The 24,021-nt window shown below is 51.0% G+C and overlaps 1 protein-coding gene across 1 annotated transcript in view; it reads right to left on the minus strand.

Annotated features, from left to right (window-relative positions):
• Positions 1-24,021, minus strand: part of LOC144690692 (interleukin-21 receptor-like) — a 103,142-nt gene that overhangs the window by 56,006 nt on the left and 23,115 nt on the right. Inside the window, exons 5-7 of the mRNA XM_078558439.1 lie at positions 23,192-23,343; positions 7,824-7,992; positions 635-743 (exon numbers count right to left, since the gene is read on the minus strand). Coding sequence (XP_078414565.1) covers positions 635-743; positions 7,824-7,992; positions 23,192-23,343 — 430 coding nt within the window. The remainder of the gene's footprint in view (positions 1-634; positions 744-7,823; positions 7,993-23,191; positions 23,344-24,021) is intronic.

Genomic DNA, 24,021 nt, shown 5'->3' on the forward strand with positions numbered 1-24,021 from the left:
GTGTGTGTGTGTCTGTGTCTATGTGTTTGTGTCTGTGTGTGTGTGTGTGGTGTGTGCACGTGTGTGTGGGCGTATGTGTCGTGTGTGTGTGTGTGTGTGTGTTGTGTGTGAGCGTATGTGTGTGTGTGTGTGGTTTGTGTGTGGGTGTGAGGTGTGTGTGGTGTATGTGTGTGTTTGTGTGTGTGTGTGTGTGTTTGTGCATGTGGTTGTGGTGTGTGTGTGCGTGTGGCGTGTGTGGTTTGTATGTGTGTATATGGGGGGTGTGTGCGGTTGTGTGATTGTGGAGTGTGTATGTGTGCGCGTGTATGTGTGTATGTGTGTGTGTGCGTGTGTGTCTGTGGCGTCTGTGGGTGTGTGTGGTTTATGTGTGTGTTTGTGTTTGTGTGTGTGTGGTGTATATATATATGAGAGTGTGTGTGTGTGTGTGTATGTGTGAGAGAGCGCGCACGTGTGTGTATTGGTGTGTGGGTATGTACGCATGAAAAGGACACAGAAGTTACTAGGTTGTACATCAGGAATGAAGGGGCAGGTAATACACTACCATGCTAACATTGTACCCACTGAATAGGAAATGTGAACTGTGATAGAACCAGTATACATGACAGGAAGTGAGGGAAATGCCAGGTGATCTTACCTTTGAGGTACATTGAATATCACAACTGCCACAACTAAGATCAGTGTAGGGATGAGGCCACAGAGGAATGGGAGCCACGGTATCTGTTCAAGGTCTGTCTTGCACGCTGCTATAGAATGCAGAAAAAAAACTAGCTTATTACATTAAAAGTGGTAGTTTTCAATTTTAATCGTGGTTTCAGTTTTAGAAGAGTTTTCTCTCTCGAAGGCTCGGACCCAGGTTCCAGTCTACCCTAGTGTTATACAAGCAGCTGCTCTGATGCTTGTACAAGAACAAGGTAACTCCATGTGCTGGAAAACTGAAATAAAAGCAGAAAATGTTGGAAATATTCAGCAGGTCTGGCAACACCTGTGGAGAGAGAAATAGAGTGAACATTTCAGGTCAATAGCCTGCTTTCGTCAGACCTGGGAGATGTAACAGTTTTTAGGCAAGGCAGGGAAAGGGTGGCTGAGACTAAAGAGCAAACTGGCAGATCTGTGACATGGTGGAAGGCAGGACAGATAAAATGACAAAAGGGATTGTTAGGTGTTGTATGTTCAGTAGGTCTCACAAAGGTGTTCTGAGTCCTGTATGGTTGAACATTAACTGTTTATCGGTAACACATAAGTATGTGCATATGGTACAATGTAGAGCCCAAGCTATCAGCTAACTCCATGCTTGCTGCTACTCAAGTCCACAGCTAGACTTGTACCAAAATTGGGAGAGCTGTCTCACAGGTAGTCAAACAACAGTCTGACATAATCAAACTCGCCATGTTATAACTTTCCGGTAAAGTCCCAGACTCCATAACCATCCCTGGACAGACCCACCAGAAATGGTGGCACAGCGCTGTACAGTCAGGAGGGAGTGGTCCTGGGGGTCTTCAAGACTGACTCCAGACCCCGTGAAGCCTCATGCCATCAGCTGAAACATGGTCTAGGAAACCTCTTGCTGATTATCATGTCCCGCCCTCCCTTCCTCAAATGATGAATCAGTGCTCCTCCATATTGAATACCACTTGGAAAAGCACTAAGGGTAGCAAGGCACAGAGGTACTCTCGGTGGGGGACTTCAATGTCTGTCACCAAGTGTGGCTTGGTAGAACCAATTCTGACCGAGCTGGCCAAGTCCTCAAGGACTTATCTGCCTGATTGGTTAGAAATCCAACAAGAGGGAAGAACCTACTTGACCTGATCCTCAGCAATCCACTTGTTCCAGATGCATCTGTTCACGACAGGATTGGTAGGAGTGACCACTGCACAGTCCTTGTGGAGACAAGTTCCGTCTTCACATTAGAGGATACTGTCTATCATGTTGTGCACCTTTGTGCTAAATGGGATAGATTTAGATCAGATCTAGTAGCTCAAAACTGGGCGTCCATGAAGCACTTTGGGCCATCAGCAGCAGCAGAATCATATTCACAATCTGTAACCTTATGGCCCAGCATATCCCTCACTTTACCATGGCCATCAAGCCAGGGGATCAGCCCTGGTTCAACAAGGAATGTAGGAGAGCATGCCAGGAACAGACATACCTAAAAATAGTGGTGGAAATTAAACAACGCACTGGAAGAGGAGGCTCCACAAATATCCCCACCCTCAATGATGGAGGAGCCCAGCACATCAGTACAAAAGATAAGGCTGAAGCATTCGCAACAATCTTCAGCCAGTCTTCAGCCAGAAGTGCCGAGTGGATGATCCATCTCGGCCTCCTCCAGAGGTCCCCAGCTTCACAGATGCCAGTCTTCAGCCAATTCAATTCTCTCCATGTGATATCAAGAAATTGCTGATAGCTCTGGATACTGCAAAGGCTATGGGGCCTGACAATATCCCGGCAATAGTACTGAAGATTTGTTCTCCAGAACTTGCCGCGCCCCTAGCCAAGCTGTTCCAGTACAGCTACAACACTGGCATCTACCCAGCTATGTGGAAAATTGCCCAGGTATGTCCTGTACACAAAAAGCTGGACAAATCCAACCCGGCCAATTACCACCCCATCAGTCTACTCTCGATCATCAGTAAAGTGATGGAAGGGGTCATCAACAGTGCTATCAAGCAACGCTTGCTTAGCAATAACCTACTCACTGATGCTCAGTTTGGGTTCCACGAGGGTCACTCAGCTTCTGACCTCATTATAGCCTTGGTTCAAACATGGATAAAAGGGCTGAACTCCCGAGGTGAGGTGAGAGTGACTACTCTTGACATCAAGGCAGCATTTGACCAAGTGTGGCATCAAGGAGCCCTAGCAAAACTGGAGTCAATGGGAATCAGGGGGAAAACTCTCCGCTGGTTGGAGTCATACCTAGCACAAAGGAAGATGGTTGTGGTATTTGGAGGTCAATCATCTCAGTTCCAGGACATCACTGCAGGGTTTCCTCAGGGTAGTGTCCTCGGCCCAACCATCTTCAGCTGCTTCATCAATGACCTTCCTTCCACCCTAAGGTCAGAAGTGGGGATGTTCGCTGATGATTGCACAATGTTCAGCTCCATTTGCTACTCCTCAGATACTGAAGCAGTCCATGTCCAAATGCAGCAAGACCCGGATAATATCCAAGCTTGGGCTGGCAAGTGGTAAGTAACATTCATGTCACACAAGTGCCAGGCAATGGCCATCTCCAACAAGAGAGAATCCAACCATCGCTCCTTGAAATTCGATGGCATTACCTTAACTGAATCCCCCACTATCAACATCCTGGGGGTTACTATTGACCAGAAACTGAACTGGACTAGCCATATAAATACTGTGGCTACAAGAGCAGGTCAGAGGCTAGGAATCCTGCGGCAAGTAACTCACCTCCTGACTCCCCAAAGCCTGTCCACCATCTACAAGGCACAAGTGTGTGATGGAATACTCTCCATTTGCCTGGATGAGTGCAGCTCCCACAACACTCAAGAAGCTCGACACCATCCAGGACAAAGCAGCTGCTTGATTGGCACCACATCCACAAACATTCACTCCCTCCACCACCGATGCACAGTAGCAGCAGTGTGTACCATCTACAAGATGCACTGCAGGAATTCACCAAGGCTCCTTAGACAGCACCTTCCAAACCCACGACCATTACTATCTAGAAGGACAAGGCCAGCAGAGAGATGGGAACACCTACACCTGGAAGTTCCCCTCCAAACCGCTCACCATCCTGACTTGGAAATATATCACCGTTCCTTCACTGTCCCTGGGTCAAAATTCTGGAACTCCCTTCCTAACAGCACTGTGGGTGTACCTACACCACATGGACTGCAGTGGTTCAAGAAGGAAGCTCACCACCACCTTCTCAAGGGCAGTTCGGGAGGGGCATGCCTACATCCCATAAATGAATAAGAAAAACCTCATGAGCACAGGACCACATGCATGCTAAACAGTAGAAGCAGCATGTGATAAACAGAGCTAAGCAATTCCAACACCAACAGATTTGGACAATTAAGCAACTAACCGGAGGAAGGGGCTCCACAAATATCCCCATCCTTAATCATGGGGGAGCCCAGCACATCAATGCAAAAGGCAAGGCTAAAGCATTTGCAACCATCTTCAGCCACAAGTACCAAGATGATCCATCTTGGCCTCGTGCAAAGGTTCCCAACATCACAGATGCTAGCCTTCAGCCAATCCGATTCACTCAGGTGAAATGAAGAAACGGCTGAGTGCAGGCACAGCAATATCCTCCTGGTATTAGTACTGAAGACGCATGCTCCAGAAATAACCACACCCCTGGCCAAGCCATTCCAGTAGAACTGGAACACTGCCATCTACCTGATAATGTGGAAAATTGCCTGAGTGGCTGATAGCCACAAAAAGACGGGACAATTTCGATCTGACCGATTACCACCCCATAAGCCTACTCTCAATCATCAGCCTACTCTCAATCATCAGCAAAGTGATGGAATGTGTCATCAACAGTGCTATTAAGTGACACTTACTCACCAATAATCTGCTCGCCTGTACACATTTTATCCTTGTGGCCCATACCCCACGAATGAAGAAATAAAAAGTTGTTGTACATTGTGGGAAGGTATCAGATAGGCAGAAAAGTGAAAAATGGGTCAGATTTTACTGACCCCGGGGCAACAAGCTGAGAGGCGGTGGGCCAGTAAAATACCAGGAAACCCTGTCAGGCTGACTCCCTGATGCAGTCATGGTGCTGAAGTTACCCAGTTTCCCTCTGCTAGGCTGCCCTGTGACCAGAGGTGGGCAGCCAGTTTGAATAATTAAATGCTCGATTAAGGGGGTTTTCCCGGGTCACTGACAGCGGCCCTCCCTGCCGCCTGTGGAGGCAACCAACTACGTGGAGTCAGCCTCTCAGTGGCTTCCCAGGTATGGGGCTGGCCATCAGTGCCAGAAGCTCCATGGCCCAAGGAGGGGGGTCAAGAGCAGCAAAGTTAGCCACCACAGCTTCGACACTGCCACTGGTGGGGCTTCTCCTCCAATCACTGGGGCCTACCTGATTGGCCCCAGCGAAAAAAAAATCTCTTCCACCCCTGTGAGCACCATCTTCCTTATTTGCCACCTCCCCTGCCAGCCATTCATCAATTGGATGCTCCCAACAATATTGCTTTCTTATTTCAGACCTCCCTCCTGTCCACACGGCCCACTTTATTTCCCGCTGGCGGGACTTTGTTGTTGCTGCAAAGTTTTGCACACGGAGTTCAATCCAGAGCAGGTGAGGTAATGCATTAGGGGGGGACAAACAATGCAAGGGAGCACACAATAACTGGTGGGATTCTGAGAAGTGTAGAGGAACATGCAGAGGCAGTTTGGAGCGCGGGTAGAAAAAGTGATCGAGGAGGAGTGCAGGGAACTTGGCTGAGGCATAGAGTATAAGAGCAGGGAATATACAGAACACTAGTTAGATCACAGCCAGAGTACTGTGTATAATTCTGGGCACCGTATTACCAGAAGGATGTGATTGCACTACAGAGGGCGCAGAAGAAATTTACAAGGATGTTGCTGGGAATAGAGAATTTTAGCTATGTGGAAAGATTGGGTTGGCTGTGGTCATTTTCTTGGAAACAGAGGAGGCTGAGGGGAGATTTGATTGGGTGGATCAAATTAGGAGGAGCCTAGATAGAGTGAATAGGAAGGGCCTATTTCCCTGAGCAGAAAGATATAGACTTAAAGTAATTCACAGGAGGATTAGAGGGGAGTTGAGGAGTATTTTTTTCATCCAGAGTGGTGGAGGCCTGAAACTCACTGTGTGAAAGGGTAGTAGAGGCAGAAAACCCACTGCATTTAAAAATACTTGTTTTTTTCATTCTTTCATGGGATATGGGTGTCACTTGCAAGGCCAGCATTTGTTGCCCTTCCCTAATTGCCCTTGAACTGAATGGCTTGCTAGGCCATTTCAGAGGGCAATTAAGGGTCAACCACATTGCCATGGGTCTGGTGTCATATGTAGGCCAGGCCAGGTAAGGACGGTAGATTTCCTTCCCTAAAGGACATTAGTGAACCAGATGGGTTTTTACAACAATCGATGATAGTTTCATGGTCACCATTGACTAGTTTTCAATTCCAGGTTTTATTAATTGAATTTAAATTCCACCAGCTGCCATTTGAACCCATGACCCAGAGCATTGGCCTGGGCTTCTGCTGTCCAGTGACAATACCACTGCACCATCATCTCCCCAATGTGCACTGGAAATGCCGCAAGCTACAGGCCTACGGACCATGATCTGGAAAGTGGGATTAGGCTGGATAGCTCTTTTTCAGCCAACACAGTCACAATGAGCCAAACCATCTCCTTCTGTGCAGTAAATTTTTCTACATTTCTTGATTCTATATAAATTCGAGGAGAGTACCTCATCTCTTAGTTAGGCACTTTACAGCATTCCAGACTCACACTGAGTTTAACAATTTCAGATCGTAACCTCTACCCCCATTGTCTCATTATCACCTGCTTTTGTCTTGTGCATCATGCCTTTTGCTATCTTATCTCTCCTGCCCTCCACCCTATCGCAGACCTTCCCTTTTGGTCTTTCCTCTCTTTTCCATCTTCCCTGCTTTGCTTAAAACAATTACATCTCAAAGTATTCCCAATTCTGATGAAAGTTCATCAACCTGAAACATAACCCTGTTTCCCTCTCCACAGATGCTGCCAGACCTGCTAAGTATTTCCAGTATTTTCTGATGCTCTGATGTGTTTTGCCTGAGTAATAGAAATAAAGCAAAGCAAAGCGTCCACTGTCCCAGCCTTTGATCACCATTCAGGCACCCACAGATATGGGTGGGGATGGGGTGCGTGGCACAAAAATAGGATTGGACGCCTGTGAGGTCCAGCATAGTCAAAAAGTTAGTGGACATTCCACCGTTTAGGTTTACACATGAAAAATGTGCACTTGGGTGAGGGACTGGCAATCGTGTCAGCGCCTTTAGGAGGTGTCTCAGCACCTGGCTAGGAATGGAAGGTAGATCCAGGGTCCCCGTACATGACTCAGACAAGGAGGCCTTTGTGATCTCTGAACCTGTTGACCCTGCCAATACTCTCTGCCAACATTTAGAGAATAGTCATTTGGTCAAGGGCTGGAGGAGTCAGTGGAGCTGAGTCTCAGGAGGAATCGGCAATTCTGGGAAGCAGAGGAGAACTAGGGGATGAGGGGGGGAACAAAACTAACCAGCACCAGTAGAAAGTGACTGACATCTTCAGGGACTGAGATGAGTTTTATACAACAGGAAATAGAATTCTATTGGTCACGACAGAATTAGCTTCATATCAAAGTGTTAGTGATGCTGGTGAGCGGCACACAGTGGGACTCCTCCTCACCCTGCCCATCTCCTCACCCCTCTCCTCTCATCCTTTCTCCCCATTCCTCATCCTCCCCTCCCACCCCTTTCCTCCTCAGTCCTCTCCCCCTCCTCCCATCTCCTCTCCTTATCCTTTCAACTCCTCCTCTGTGCTTTGCCTCAGCCCTCTCGTTCTCAACCTCTATGCCCCTCCCCTCTCCTCCCCACTCCTCCCCTCTGCTCCTTACCCCTTCTCCCCTCTGATCCTTCTCACTCTCTCCTGCCACCTGTGTCTGCTCTTCCTCAGCTGTCCCCTTGACTTCAGCCCTCTCCCCTCCTCTCCTACTCACCCCAATCTCCTCCCCAATATTCTGCGAACATGGAGTTCAGAACTGAGGGAACTTAACGTTCTCCAGTTCTGCCGAGGTGTGTAAATGGAGACCCACTGAACAAAGAAATCCACTGATCCCGCCCATGGTTTTGAGTGGGTCACTAACCTGTTCTCCAGTTCACTGGGGGGCTCCAGTCGCTCCAGGTCCCTGTGTAATCAGAACCTTCTGCAGGGCAACTGCGAATCTGCGCTGAATGCTGCGTGTCCGAGGCCAACTCCGAGGCCACCAATGGGAAAGTTCTCTGGTTATTTCTTACGTGCTTGACATTCTGGTGCTGCAAATGAAAGAAATAATTTCATTCATTGTTGAAAATACAAACCCTTTGCCTCCGGACTGAAGCAGCTGCTTTGGTAGGACAGGCTGTGGTTATCACAGCCCGCTCATTAAAATTCATCATTGAATGAGTCAAGGGTCAGAAGGTCATGTTCAATATTCCACTCCAGAAATTTAGCCAGGCTGGCACCTCAGTGCAGAAAAGGTGGCACTTTGTGACGGAGGGTGAGTACTAGGGAGCATTGCACTGTTAGAGGGTCAGTACTGAGGGGGCTCTGCACTGTTAGAGGGCCAGTACTGAGGGAGCACTGCACTGTTGGAGGGTCAGTACTGAGGGGGCTCTGCACTGTTGGAGGGGCAGTACTGAGGGAGATCTGCACTGTTGGAGGGTCAGTACTGAGGGAGCTCTGGACTGTTGGAGTGTCAGTGCGGAGGGAGCTCTGCACTGTTGACGGGTCAGTAGTGAGGGAGCAATGCGTTGTTGGATGGCCAGTAGTGAGGGCACACTGCACTTTTGGAGGGTCAGTACTGAGGGAGCACAGCACTGTTTGAGGGTCAGTACTGAGGGAGCACTGCACTGCTGGAGGGCCAGTACTGAGGGAGCACTGCACTATTGGAGGGTCAGTACTGAGGGAGCACTGTACTGTTGGAGGGTCAGTACTGAGGGAGCACTGCACTGTTGGAAGGTCAGTACTGAGGGAGATCTGCACTGTTGGAGAGGCTGTACTGTGGGAGATCTGCACTGTTGGAGGGTCAGTACTGAGGGAGCACTGCTGTGTCGGAGGGTCAGTACTGAGGGAGCACTGCGCTGTTGGAGGGTCAATTCTGAGGGAGCACTACTGTTGGAGGGTCAGTACTGAGGGAGCACTGCACTGATGGAGGGTCAGTACTGAGGGAGCACTGCACTGTTGGAGTGTCGGTACTCAGGGAGATCTGCACTGTTGGAGAGACAGTACTGCGGGAGCTCTGCACTGTTGGAGGGTCAGTACTGAGGGAGATCTGCATTGTTGGAGGGTCAGTGCTGAGGGAGCTCTGCACTGTTGAAGGGTCAGTAATGAGGGAGCAATGCCTTGTTGGATGGTCAGTAGTGAGGGCACACTGCACTGTTGGAGGGTCATTACTGAGGGAGCACTGCACTGTCACGTCAGTACTGAGGGAGCTCTGCATTGTTGGTGGGGTAGTACTGTGCGAGCTCTGCACTGTCAGGTCAATACTGAGGGAGGTCTGCAGGGTTGGAGGGTCAGTACTGTGGGAGGTCTGCAGTGTTGGATGGACAGTACTGTTGGAGCTGTGCATTGTTGGAGGGTGGTTACTGAAGTAGCATTGCGTTGTTGGAAGGTCAGCCTTGAGGGAGCTCTGCGCTGTCAGGTCAATACTGAGGGAGCTCTGCACTGTTTGTGGGTCTGTACTGAGGGAGCTCTGCATTGTTGGTCAGCACTGAGGGAGCCATGCCTTGTTGGATGGTCAGTAGTGAGGGCACACTGCAGTTTGGAGGGTCAGTAGGGAGGAAGCACTGCACGGCTGGAGGGTCAGTACTGAGGGAGCACTGCACGGTCATGTCAGTACTGAGGGAGTTCTGCACGTTTGGAGGGTCAGTACTGAGGGAGCACTGCACTTTCATGTCAGTACTGAGGGAGCTCTGCACTGTTGGAGGGGTAGTACTGAGGGAGCTCTGCACATTTGGAGGGTCAGTACTGAGGGAGCACTGCACTGTCATGTCAGTACTGAGGGAGCTCTGCACTGTTGGAGGGGTAGTACTGAGGGAGCTCTGCACTGTCAGGTCAATACTGAGGGAGGTCTGCAGTGCTGGAGGGTCAGTACTGAGGGAGTTCTGCAGTGTTGGAGGGTCAGTACTGAGGGAGGTCTGCAGTGTTGGAGGGACAGTACTGAGGGAGGTCTGCAGTGTTGGAGGGACAGTACTGTGGGAGCTCTGCACTGTTGGAGGGGTAGTACTGAGGGAGCTCTGCACTGTCAGGTCAATACTGAAGGAGGTCTGCAGTGTTGGAGGGTGACTACTGAGGGAGCACTGCACTGTTGGAGGGTCAGTACTGAGGGAGCTCTGCACTGTTGGAGGGGCAGTACTGAGGGAGCTCTGCACTGTTAGAGGGTCAGTACTGAGGGAGCACTGCACTGTTGGAGGGTCAGTACTGAGGGAGCACTGCACTGTTAGAGGGTCAGTACTGAGGGAGCACTGCACTGTTAGAGGGTCAGTACTGAGGGAGCACTGCACTGTTCGAGGGTCAGTACTGAGAGAGCACTGCACTGTTGGAGGGCCAGAACTGAGGGAGCACTGCACTGTTGGAGGGTCAGTACTGAGGGAGATCTGCACTGTTGGAGGGTCAGCACTGAGGGAGCACTGCAATGTTGGAGGGTCAGTACTGAGGGAGCACTGCACTGTTGGAGGGTCAGTACTGAGGGAGCACTGCACTGTTGGAGGGTCAGTACTGAGGGAGATCTGCACTGTTGGAGGGTCAGCACTGAGGGAGCACTGCACTGTTGGAGGGTCAGTACTGAGGGAGCACTGCACTGTTGGAGGGTCAGTACTGCGGGAGCTCTGCACTGTTGGAGGGTCAGTACTGAGGGAGCACTGCACTGTTGGAAAGTCAGTACTGAGGAAGCACTGCACTGTTGGAGGGTCAGTACTGAGAGAGCTCTGCACTGTCAGGTCAGTACTGAGGGAGCTCTGCACTGTTGCAGGGTCACCCCTGAGGGAACTATGCACTCTCAGCTCAGTACTGTGAGTGCACTGCACTTTTAGAGGGTCAGTACTGAGGGAGCTCTGCACTGTTGGAGGGGTAGTACTGAGGGAGCTCTGCACTGTCAGGTCAATACTGAGGGAGGTCTGCAGTGCTGGAGGGTCAGTACTGAGGGAGTTCTGCAGTGTTGGAGGGTCAGTACTGAGGGAGGTCTGCAGTGTTGGAGGGACAGTACTGAGGGAGGTCTGCAGTGTTGGAGGGACAGTACTGTGGGAGCTCTGCACTGTTGGAGGGTTAGTACTGAGGGAGCTCTGCACTGTCAGGTCAATACTGAAGGAGGTCTGCAGTGTTGGAGGGTGACTACTGAGGGAGCACTGCGCTGTTGGAGGGTCAGTACTGAGGAAGCTCTGCGCTGTCAGGTCAATCCTGAGGGAATTCTGCACTGTTGGAGGGTCAGTACTGAGGGAACTCTCCACTGTGGTAGGGGCAGTACTGAGGAAGGTCTGCATTGTTGGAGGGTCAGTAGTGAGGGAGCTCTGCACTGTCAGGTCAGTACTGAGGGAACGCTGCAGTGTTGGAGGGTCAGTAAAGTAGGAGCTCTGCATTGTTGGAGAGTCAGTAAAGTAGGAGCTCTGCATTGTTGGAGGGTTCTGGTGGACATTCTGGTGCTGCAAATGAAAAGAAATAATTTCATTCATTGTTGAAAATACAAACCCTTTGCCTCCGGACTGAAGCAGCTGCTTTGGTAGGACAGGCTGTGGTTATCACAGCCCGCTCATTAAAATTCATCATTGAATGAGTCAAGGGTCAGAAGGTCATGTTTAATATTCCACTCCAGAAATTTAGCCAGGCTGGCACCTCAGTGCAGAAAAGGTGGCACTTTGTGACGGAGGGTGAGTACTAGGGAGCATTGCACTGTTAGAGGGTCAGTACTGAGGGGACACTGCACTGTTGGAGGGTCAGTACTGAGGGAGCACTGCACTGTTGGAGGGTAAGTCCTGAGGGAGCACTGCACTGTTGCAGGGTCAGCACTGAGGGAGCACTGCACTATTGGAGGGTCAGTACTGAGGGAGCACTGCACTGTTGGAGGGTCCGTACTGAGGGAGCACTGCACTGTTGGAGGGTAAGTCCTGAAGGAGCACTGCACTGTTGCAGGGTCAGCACTGAGGGAGCACTGCACTGTTGGAGGGTCAGTACTGAGGGAGCACTGCACTGTTGGAGGGTCAGTACTGAGGGAGCACTGCACTATTGGGGGGTCAGTACTGAGAGAGCACTGCACTGTTGGAGAGTGAGTACTATCGGAGCTCTGGACTGTTGGAGGGTCAGTACTGAGGGAGATCTGCACTGTCGGAGGGTCAGTACTGAGGGAGCACTGCGCTATTGGAGGGTCAATTCTGAGGAAGCACTGCACTGTTGGAGGGTCAGTACTGAGGGAGCACTGCACTGATGGAGGGTCATTACTGAGGGAGCACTGCACTGTTGGAGGGTCAGCACTGAGGGAGCACTGCACTGTTAGAGGATGAGTATTAAGGGAGCACTGCACTGTTGGAGGGTCAGTACTGAGGGAGCACTGCACTGTTGGATGGTCATTACTGAGGGAGCACTGCACTGTTGGAGGGTCAGCACTGAGGGAGCACTGCACTGTTAGAGGGTCAGTATTAAGGGAGCACTGCACTGTTGAAGGGTCAGTACTGAGGGAGCACTGCACTGTTGGAAGGTCAGTACTGAGGGAGCACTGCACTGTTGGTGGGACAGTACTGAGGGAACACTGCACCGCTGGAGGGTCAGTACTGAGGGAGCAATGCACTGTTGGTGGGTCGGTTCTCAGGGAGATCTGCACTGTTGGAGGGTCAGTACTGAGGGAGCTCTGGACTGTTGGAGTGTCAGTGCGGAGGGAGCTCTGCACTGTTGACGGGTCAGTAGTGAGGGAGCAATGCGTTGTTGGACGGCCAGTAGTGAGGGCACACTGCACTGTTGCAGGGTCAGTACTAAGGGAGCACTGCACTGTTGGAGGGTCAGTATTGAGGGAGCACTGCACTGCTGGAGGGTCAGTACTGAGGGAGCACTGCACTGTTGGTGGGTAAGTCCTGAGGGAGCACTGCACTGTTGGAGGGTCAGCACTGAGGGAGCACTGCACTGTTAGAGGGTCAGTACTGAGGAAGCACTGCACTGTTGGAGGGTCAGTACTGTCGGAGCTCTGGACTGTTGGAGGGTCAGTACTGAGGGAGATCTGCACTGTTGGAGGTTCAGTACTGAAGGAGCACTGCACTGATGGAGGGTCATTACTGAGGGAGCACTGCACTGTTGGAGGGTCAGCACCGAGGGAGCACTGCACTGTTAGAGGATCAGTATTAAGGGATCACTGCACTGTTGGAGGGTCAGTACTGAGGGAGCACTGCACTGTTGGAGGGTCATTACTGAGGGAGCACTGCACTGCTGGAGGGTCAGTACTGAGGGAGCACTGCACTGTTGGTGGGTCAGTACTGAGGGAGAACTGCGCTGTTGGAGAGTCAGTACTGAGGGACCACTGCACCGCTGGAGTGTCGGTACTGAGGGAGCAATGCACTGTGGGTGGGTCGGTTCTCAGGGAGATCTGCACTGTTGGTGGGTCAGTACTGAGGGAGCTCTGGACTGTTGCAGTGTCAGTGCGGAGGGAGCTCTGCACTGTTGACGGGTCAGTAGTGAGGGAGCAATGCGTTGTTGGACGGCCAGTAGTGAGGGCACACTGCACTGTTGGAGGGTCAGTACTGAGCGAGCATTGCACTGTCACGTCAGTACTGAGGGAGCTCTGCATTGTTGGAGGGGTAGTACTGTGCGAGCTCTGCACTGTCAGGTCAATACTGAGGGAGGTCTGCAGTGTTGGAGGGTCAGTACTGTGGGAGGTCTGCAGTGTTGGATGGACAGTACTGTTGAAGCTGTGCACTGTTGGAGGGTGGTTACTGAAGGAGCATGGCGTTGTTAGAAGGTCAGCCTTGAGGGAGCTCTGCGCTGTCAGGTCAGTACTGAGGGAGCTCTGCACTGTTGGAGGGTCAGCACTGAGGGAGCCATGCCTTGTTGGATGGTCAGTAGTGAGGGCACACTGCAGTGTTGGAGGGTCAGTAGTGAGGAAGCACTGCACGGTTGGAGGGTCAGTACTGAGGGAGCACTGCACAGTCATGTCAGTACTGAGGGAGCTCTGCACATTTGGAGGGTCAGTACTGAGAGAGCACTGCACTGTCATGTCAGTACTGAGGGAGTTCTGCACTGTTGGAGGGGTAGTACTGAGGGAGCTCTGCACTGTCAGGTCAATACTGAGGGAGGTCTGCAGTGCTGGAGGGTCGGTACTAAGGGAGTTCTGCAGTGTTGGAGGGTCAGTACTTAGGGAGGTCTGCAGTGTTGGAGGGACAGTACTGAGGGAGGTCTGCAGTGTTGGAGGCACAGTACTGTGGGAGCTCTGCACTGTTGGAGGGGTAGTACTGAGGGAGCTCTGCACTGTCAGGTCAATACTGAGGGAGGTCTGCAGTGTTGAAGGGTCAGTATTGAGGGAACACTGCACTGTTGGAGGGTCAGTACTGAGGGAGCACTGCACTGTTAGAGGGTCAGTACTGAGGGAGCACTGCACTGTTGGAGGGTCAGTACTGAGGGAGCACTGCACTGTTGGAGGGTAAGTCCTGAGGGAGCACTGCACTGTTGGAGGGTCAGCACTGAGGGAGCACTGCACTGTTAGAGGGTCAGTACTGAGGGAGCACTGCACTGTTGGAGGGTCAGTACTGAGGGAGCACTGCACTGTTGGAGGGTCAGTACTGAGGGAGCACTGCACTATTGGAGGGTCAGTACTGAGGGAGCACTGCACTATTGGAGAGTCAGTACTGTCGGAGCTCTGGACTGTTGGAGGGTCAGTACTGAGGGAGATCTGCACTGTTGGAGGTTCAGTACTGAGGGAGCACTGCTGTGTCGGAGGGTCAGTACTGAGGGAGCACTGTGCTGTTGGAGGTTCAATTCTGAGGGAGCACTGCACTGTTGGAGGGTCAGCACTGAGGGAGCCCTGCACTGTTGGAGGGTCATTACTGAGGGAGCACTGCACTGTTGGAGGGTCAGCACTGAGGGAGCACTGCACTGTTAGAGGGTCAGTATTAAAGGAGCACTGCACTGTTGGAGGGTCAGTACTGAGGGAGCACTGCACTGTTGGAGGGTCAGTACTGAGGGATCACTGCACTGTTGGTGGGTCAGTACTGAGGGAGAACTGGTCTGTTGGAGGGTCACTACTGAGGGAGCACTGCACTGTTGGAGGGTCAGTGCTGAGGGAGCACTGCACTGTTGGAGAGTCAGTACTGAGGGACCACTGCACCGCTGGAGGGTCAGTACTGAGGGAGCAATTCACTGTTGGTGGGTCAGTTCTCAGGGAGATCTGCACTGTTGGAGGGTCAGTAATGAGGGAGCTCTGGACTGTTGGAGTGTCAGTGCGGAGGGAGCTCTGCACTGTTGACGGGTCAGTAGTGAGGGAGCAATGCGTTGTTGGACGGCCAGTAGTGAGGGCACACTGCACTGTTGCAGGATCAGTACTAAGGGAGCACTGCACTGTTGGAGGGTCAGTATTGAGGGAGCACTGCACTGCTGGAGGGTCAGTACTGGGGGAGCACTGCACTGTTACAGGGTAAGTCCTGAGGGAGCACTGCACTGTTGGAGGGTCAGCACTGAGGGAGCACTGCACTGTTAGAGGGTCAGTACTGAGGGAGCACAGCACTGTTGGAGGGTCAGTACTGAGGGAGTACTGCATTATTGGAGGGTCAGTACTGAGGGAGCACTGCACTGTTGGAGGGTCAGTACTGAGGGAGAACTGGTCTGTTGGAGGGTCACTACTGAGGGAGCACTGCACTGTTGGAGGGTCAGTGCTGAGGGAGCACTGCACTGTTGGAGAGTCAGTACTGAGGGACCACTGCACCGCTGGAGGGTCAGTACTGAGGGAGCAATTCACTGTTGGTGGGTCAGTTCTCAGGGAGATCTGCACTGTTGGAGGGTCAGTAATGAGGGAGCTCTGGACTGTTGGAGTGTCAGTGCGGAGGGAGCTCTGCACTGTTGACGGGTCAGTAGTGAGGGAGCAATGCGTTGTTGGATGGCCAGTAGTGAGGGCACACTGCACTGTTGCAGGATCAGTACTAAGGGAGCACTGCACTGTTGGAGGGTCAGTATTGAGGGAGCACCTCACTGCTAGAGGGTCAGTACTGGGGGAGCACTGCACTGTTACAGGGTAAGTCCTGAGGGAGCACTGCACTGTTGGAGGGTCAGCACTGAGGGAGCACTGCACTGTTAGAGGGTCAGTACTGAGGGAGCACAGCACTGTTGGAGGGTCAGTACTGAGGGAGTACTGCATTATTGGAGGGTCAGTACTGAGGGAGCACTGCACTGTTGGAGGGTCAGTACTGAGGGAGCACTGCACTGTTGGAAGGTCAGTACTGAGGGAGATCTGCACTGTTGGAGAGGCTGTACTGTGGGAGATCTGCACTGTTGGAGGGTCAGTACTGAGGGAGCACTCCTGTGTCGGAGGGTCAGTACTGAGGGAGCACTGCGCTGTTGGAGGGTCAATTCTGAGGGAGCACTGCACTGTTGGAGGGTCAGTACTGAGGGAGCACTGCACTGACGGAGGGTCAGTACTGAGGGAGCACTGCACTGTTGGATGGTCAGTACTGAGGGAGCACTGCACTGTTGGAGGGTCGGTACTCAGTGAGATCTGCACTGTTGGAGAGACAGTACTGCGGGAGCTCTGCACTGTTGGAGGGTCGGTACTGAGGGAGATCTGCATTGTTGGAGGGTCAGTACTGAGGGAGCATTGCACTGTCACGTCAGTACTGAGGGAGCACTGCACTGTTGGAGGGTCAGTACTGAGGGAGCACTGCACTGTTGGAGGGTCAGTACTGAGGGAGCTCTGCATTGTTGGAGGGGTAGTAATGTGCGAGCTCTGCACTGTCAGGTCAATACTGAGGGAGGTCTGCAGTGTTGGAGGGTCAGTACTGTGGGAGGTCTGCAGTGTTGGACGGACAGTACTGTTGGAGCTGTGCACTGTTGGAGGGTGGTTACTGAAGGAGCATTGCGTGTTGGAAGGTCAGCCTTGAGGGAGCTCTGCGCTGTCAGGTCAATACTGAGTGAGCTCTGCACTGTTTGTGGGTCAGTACTGAGGGAGCTCTGCACTGTTGGAGGGTCAGCACTGAGGGAGCCATGCCTTGTTGGATGGTCAGTAGTGAGGGCACACTGCAGTGTTGGCGGGTCAGTAGTGAGGAAGCACTGCACTGTTGGAGTGTCAGTACTGAGGGAGCTCTGCACATTTCGAGGGTCAGTACTGAGGGAGCACTGAACGGTCATGTCAGTACTGAGGGAGCTCTGCACGTTTGGAGGGTCAGTACTGAGGGAGCACTGCACTGTCATGTCAGTACTGAGGGAGCTCTGCACGTTTTGAGGGTCAGAACTGAGGGAGCTCTGCACTGTCAGGTCAATACTGAGGGAGGTCTGCAGTGCTGGAGGGTCAGTACTGAGGGAGTTCTGCAGTGTTGGAGGGTGACTACTGAGGGAGCTGTGCACTGTCAGGTCAATCCTTAGGGAATTCTGCAGTGTTGGAGGGTCAGTAAAGTAGTAGCTCTGCATTGTTGGAGGGTTCTGGTGGACATTCTGGTGCTGCAAATGAAAAGAAATAATTTCATTCATTGTTGAAAATACAAACCTTTGCCTCCGGACTGAAGCAGCTGCTTTGGTAGGACAGGCTGTGGTTATCACAGCCCGCTCATTAAAATTCATCATTGAATGAGTCAAGGGTCAGAAGGTCGTGTTTAATGTTCCACTCCAGAAATTTAGCCAGGCTGGCACCTCAGTGCAGAAAAGGTGGCACTTTGTGACGGAGGGTGAGTACTAGGGAGCATTGCACTGTTAGAGGGTCAGTACTGAGGGGGCTCTGCACTGTTAGAGGGCCAGTACTGAGGGAGCACTGCACCGTTGGAGGGTCAGTACTGAGGGGGCTCTGCACTGTTGGAGGGGCAGTACTGAGGGAGCACTGCACTGTTGGAGGGTCAGTACTGAGGGGGCTCTGCACTGTTGGAGGGCCAGCACTGAGGGAGCACTGCACTGTTAGAGGGTCAGTACTGAGGGGGCTCTGCACTGTTGGAGGGCCAGTACTGAGGGAGCACTGCACTGTTGGAGGGTCAGTACTGAGGGAGCACTGCACTGTTGCAGGGCCAGTACTGAGGGAGCACTGCACTGTTGGAGGGTTAGTACTGAGGGAGCACTGCACTGTTGGAGGGTCAGTACTGAGGGAGATCTGCACTGTTGGAGGGTCAGCACTGAGGGAGCACTGCACTGTTGGAGGGTCAGTACTGAGGGAGCACTGCACTGTTGGAGGGTCAGTACTGAGGGAGCACTGCACTGTTGGAGGGTCAGTACTGAGGGAGCTCTGCACTGTTGGAGGGGCAGTACTGAGGGAGCACTGCACTGTTAGAGGGTCAGTACTGAGGGAGCACTGCACTGTTGGAGGGCCAGTACTGAGGGAGCACTGCACTGTTAGAGGGTCAGTACTGAGGGAGCACTGCACTGTTGGAGGGCCAGTACTGAGGGAGCACTGCACTGTTGGAGGGTCTGTACTGAGGGAGATCTGCACTGTTGGTGGGTCAGCACTGAGAGAGCACTGCACTGTTGGAAAGTCAGTACTGAGGGAGCACTGCACTGTTGGAGGGTCAGTACTGAGGGAGCACTGCACTGCTGGAGGGTCAGTACTGAGGGAGCAATGCCTTATTGGATGGTCAGTAGTGAGGGCACACTGCACTGTTGGAGTGTCAGTACTGAGAGAGCTCTGCACTGTCAGGTCAGTACTGAGGGAGCTCTGCACTGTTGCAGGGTCACCCCTGAGGGAACTATGCACTCTCAGCTCAGTACTGTGAGTGCACTGCACTTTTAGAGGGTCAGTACTGAGGGAGTACTGCACTGTTGGAGGTTCAGTACTGAGAGAGGTCTGCAGTGTTGGAGGGTCAGTACTGAGGGAGCACTGCACCGTTGGAGGGGAAGTACTGAGGGAGCTCTGCACTGTCAGGTCAGTACTGAGGGAACGCTGCAGTGTTGGAGGGACAGTTCTGTAGGAGCTCTGCACTGTTGGAGGGTCAGTACTGAGGGAGCACTGCACTGTTGGAGGGTCAGTACTGAGGGAGCACTGCACTGTTGGAGAGTCAGTACTGAGGGAGCTCTGCCCTGTCAAGTCAGTACTGAGGGTGTGCTGCAGTGTTAAAGGGTCAGTACTGTAGCAGCTTTGCACTGTTGCAGTGTTAGTACTGAGGGAACTCTCCACTGTTGGAGGGGCAGTATTGAGGGAGCTCTGCCCTGTCAGGTCAGTACTGAGGGGGCTCTGCACTGTTGGAGGGCCAGTACTGAGGGAGCACTGCACTGTTGGAGGGCCAGTACTGAGGGAGCACTGCACTGTTGGAGGGTCAGTACTGAGGGAGGTCTGCACTGTTGTAGGGTCAATACTGAGGTAGCACTGCACTGTCGGAGGGTCAGTATTGAGGAAGCACTGCACTGTTGGAGGGTAAGTACAGTAGGTGCACTGCGCTGTTGGAGGGTCAATACTGAGGGTGGCCTACACTTTTGGAGGGTCAGGAATGAGGGCGCGCTGCACTGTTGGAGGGTCAGTACTGAGGGAGCACTGCACTGTTGGAGGGTAAGTACTGAGGGAGCTCTGCACTGTTGGAGGGCCAGTACTGAGGGAGCTCTGCAGTGTTGGAGGATCAGTCCCAAGGGCGGTCTGCACTGTTGGTGGGTCAGCCTTGAGGAAATGCTACACTGTTGGAGGGTCAGTACTGAGGGAGATTTTCACAGTCAGGACAGTACTGAGGGAGCGCTGCACTGTTGGAGGTTCAGTACTGAGGGAGCGCTGCACTGTTGGAGGTTCAGTACTGAGGTAGGTCTGCACTGTTGTAGGGTCAGTACTGAGGAAGCAAGAGCCCCTGGGAAGGCCACTTAGGAATCGCCTTCTGAATATGAGGGAGAACTTTCAGCAATCTGTCTGGAAATGTTTCCCATTCCAGCCAGCATCCCATCATTAAATGGATACCTTTCTTCATAGTAACCATTTTTTGCTTTTATTGTTTCTGTGTCTTTTATTGAGACACATAAGCTAGCACAAAACAAAGCAGAAATGTTTTCTAAACTTCCCCTCCATACTTGATATGGAAGGAGCCTCAGAATTTGGAGGAAATTGTTCACCTGGCAAAATGAGGCAGTACATCAAGTAGCCACTTGGGGGAGCTGTGAGGTGACAATTGCACAAGGAATAAACCTGAGAATGGGCAGCTCAGTGTAGCAAAGTGAACACAGGGCCATAGAATGTTCCAGGACACAACCTCATCTAGTCCACATGAATCACACAGTCTAATCCCACCCCTGCTCACTCCCTATACCTACAATATCTCACCCAGTCTAATGCCACTCTCTCCCTGACCCTTTATTATCACACCCAGTACAATCACACTCTCCTGTTCTCTTCTTGTACCCCTTAATATTTATCCAGTTCAAGCAACTACCTAATTATCTTATTATAACATTCCTGGACTTTTTCCAACCTGGGTTTGTGTCCAGAATCCTACATTCTGTGTAAAGGTATTTTCCAAGTTTATATTAAATTTGAATCTCTTGGAATTACCTCACTGGCTGGAGGAAGCATTTTTTTTATTAGTTCATGGGATGTAGGAGTTGCTGGTAAGGACAGCATTATTGCCCATCCCTAATTGCCCTTGACAAGGTGCTCATGAGCTGCCTTCTTGAATTGCTGCAGTCCATCTGGTGTACCCACAGTGCTGTTAGGAAGGGAGTTCCAGGGTTTTGACCCAGCGACAGTGAAGGAACAGCGATATAGTTCCAAGTCAGGATGGTGTGTGACACAGAGAGGAGCTTGCAGGTGATGGTGTTCCCATGTGTCCAGTGGCCTTGTTCTTCTAGGTGGTGGAGGTAGGGTGTTTGGAAAGCACTGTCGAAGGAGCCTTGGCAACTTGCTGCAGTGCATCTTGTAGACAGTACACACTGCTACCACTGTGGAACACATCAGTGTGGAGGGAGTGAGTGTTTAAGGTGATGGATGGAGTGTCAGTCAAGCAGGCTGCTTAGTTCAGGGTGGTTTCAAGCTCCCTGAGTATTGTTGGAGCTGCATTCATCCAGGTAAGTGGAGAGTATTCCATCACACTCTTGAATTGTGCCTTATAGATGGTGGACGGGCTTTGGGGAGTCAGGAGGTGAGTTACTCATCGTAGAATTTCCAGTCTCTGACCTGCGCTTGGAGCCACAGTATTAATGTGGCTGGTCCAGGTAAGTTTCTCCAGGCCATTGAGGTTTTTCTCCCCGATTCTCATTCATTTCAATTTTACTCAGGCCCCTTGATGCCACACTTGGTCAAATGCTCCCTTGATAACAATTCTCTATCTAGAGATTCTCATCTCTAGAATTTGCTTTTTTTCTCATGGTGCAGATGGTCATTGCCTGGTACTTGCATAACGCAAATGTTATTTGCCACTTATCAGCCCAAGATGAATGTTGTCCAGATCTTGCTGCTTGAGGACACTGACTGTTTCAGAATCTGAGGAGTTGTGAATGGTACTGAACAATGTACAATTATCAGTGAATGTCCCAACTTCTGACCTTATGTTCGAAGGAATATCATTGATAAAGCAGCTGAAGATGGTTGGGCCTAACACTCTGCATAGAGGAACTCTGGCAGCAATAACCTGGGACTGAGATGATTGGCCTCCAACAACCACAACCATCTTCCTTGTGCTGAATATGACTCCAGCTAGTGGAGAGTTTTCCCCCTGATTCCGACTGACTCCAGTTTTGCTAGGGCTCCTTGATGCCACAATCAGTCAAGTGCTGCCTTGATGTCAAGGGCAGTCACTCTCACCGCACCTCTGGAGTTCAGCTCTTTTGTCCATGATTGAACCAAGGCTGTAAATAAGGTCTGGAGCTGAGTGATCCTGGCAGAATCCAAACAGAGCACCAGTAACAGCCATTGCTGTGTAAGTGCCCTTGATAGCACCTTCCATGACTTTGCTGATGATCAAGAGACCAATGGGGCAATAATTGGCTGGATTGGATTTTTTGTCCTTTCTGTGAACAGGACATACCTGGGTAATTTCCCACTTTGATAGGTAGATGCCAGAATTGTGTGTGTATTAGAACAGCTCAGCTCGGGGAGCAGCTGGTTCTGGAGCACAAGTCTTCAGAATTGCAGCAGGAATTTTGTCAGGCCCATAGCCTTTGTTGTATCCAGTGCCATCAGTAATTTCTTGACATCACATGGAGTGAATCAAATTGGCTGAAGGCTGGCATGTGAAGCTGGGGACCTCAGGAGGAGACACAGCTATATCATCCAGTTGGCACTTCTGGCTGAAGATGGTTGCAAGTTCTTCAGTCTTGTCATTTTCATTGATGTGCTGGCTCTGCCATTGTTGAGGATGTTTGTGGAATCTCCACCAGCCATTAGTTACTTAATTGTCCACTACCATTTACAACTGCATGTGGCAGGACTGCAAGCTTTGATCTTATCTATTGGTTGTGGGATCACTCAGTTCTGTCTAACACTGGTGACTTCTGCTGCTTAGCGTGCATGTAGTCCTGGGTTGTAGCTACACCAGGTTGACACCACATTTTTAGGTATACCTGGTGCTGCTCCTAGCATGCCCTCCTACCACTCGCTCACCATTTACTTCACATCCTTCCCTTTATTCCATCTGTCCCTCACTATCTCTGGAACACATACCCCAGTGAGAGTTAATGCCCAAGGAACATTACCTCAGTGAGAGTCAGTATCTGTGGAGCCTGTACCTCAGTGACAGTCAATGTCTGTGGAACTGTACCCAAGTAAGAGTCACAGTCTGTGGAGCCTGTATTCCATGATGGTCAGTGCGTGTGGAACCCATATCTCAGTGAGAGTTAATGTCTGTGAAACTGTACCTCAGTGAAAGTCAGTATGTGTGGAGCTGTACCCCAATGAGAGTCAGTCCCTGTGGAAGTGTATCCCAATGGGAGTCGGTGTGTGTACCCAAGTGATAAACATGGTCCATGGAACCCACGCCCCATTGAGAGTTAACATCTATGAAACTGCATCCCAGTGAGAGTTAGTGTGTGTGGAACTGTACCCCATTGAGAATCAGTGCCTCTGGAACACCCACCCCACCGAGAGTCAGTGTCTCTTGAACCTCTACCCCAGTAACTGTGGAAACCAAACCCCAATAAGACTTGGTTTCTGTGGAAGGCATATGCCAGTGGGAGTCTTTGTGCCTGGAACCCATACCACACGGAGAATCTGTGTGTTTTGAACCCTTACTCCACTAAAAATTGGTGCCCCTTGAACTCATACCCCACTGAGAATCAGAAGTCAGTGAGAATATGTGCTTTTAGTACAAAAGGGAGGTCAAGGATGCATGAACAGTGCTGCGTGGGTACAATGGGAAAACCTCTGGGAAGAGGCAATGTAACAGTATTAGAGAGGGATAGGCACAGTCCTACCTCCCAGTTATCTTCTATCCTCTTGTATCTCAGTTCATACTCGAAGTCCTCTAAGTAATCGTAATTTCCATAGGCTATTTGCCAGGTGAAATTGTATGCTTCACATGGAGCAACATATGAGACATCCAGATTGAATGGTGCACGAGGTTTAACTGTAAAGGACAAACATTTGTTTTACAAGTTTGAATTATGAATTACAAAATGAACATTAATGCACATCAAAAGGTCCTCGCACAGGGTCAGGGTTGTGGGGCAGACATTGTGAATGTAGTTGAGGTTGTGTTAAGGCTCTGTGTAATGAAGTGAATTGATCAGATTGGTGGTGGTTATGGAAAATCCCAGAAGGACACAAGTTAAATAGGAGGAGGAGGAAGCAGGGAAGCTGTAGGAACATTTTCACCCAAAGGGTAACAGGGTAGTGGAATTAGTTCCTGGAGTAGAACCTTGAAATGGAAAGAAATGGAGTGAAAATGCAATAGGATATATTTTGAGAGAGAGAAAGTGAGAGAGAGATGATCAAGGGTATGTTGGAAAGGTGCTCATGCGATTACACATGGTCACTAGGGGGGTGCAAAATCTGTACGTGGACAACTGTCTCCCCATTCACTAGAAAGCTGGGTCTAATTCTGTTTGAAACTCATTTTAATTCACTATCCATCCAAGGAAAACAACAGGTATCAAATTAAAATCACTCATTTCTCACATGTATGTACAAATGGTTTCACTCTTCATCTAATCTGCGCTGGATCTGCCCTGAGAGTATTTGATGGATCAGTGCAAAGGAGCTTTACTCTGTATCTAACTTATGTTATTCCTGCCTTGGGAATGTT

The sequence above is a fragment of the Cetorhinus maximus genome, chromosome 15, assembly GCF_964194155.1.
Source record: "Cetorhinus maximus chromosome 15, sCetMax3.hap1.1, whole genome shotgun sequence".
Classification (NCBI taxonomy): domain Eukaryota; kingdom Metazoa; phylum Chordata; class Chondrichthyes; order Lamniformes; family Cetorhinidae; genus Cetorhinus; species Cetorhinus maximus.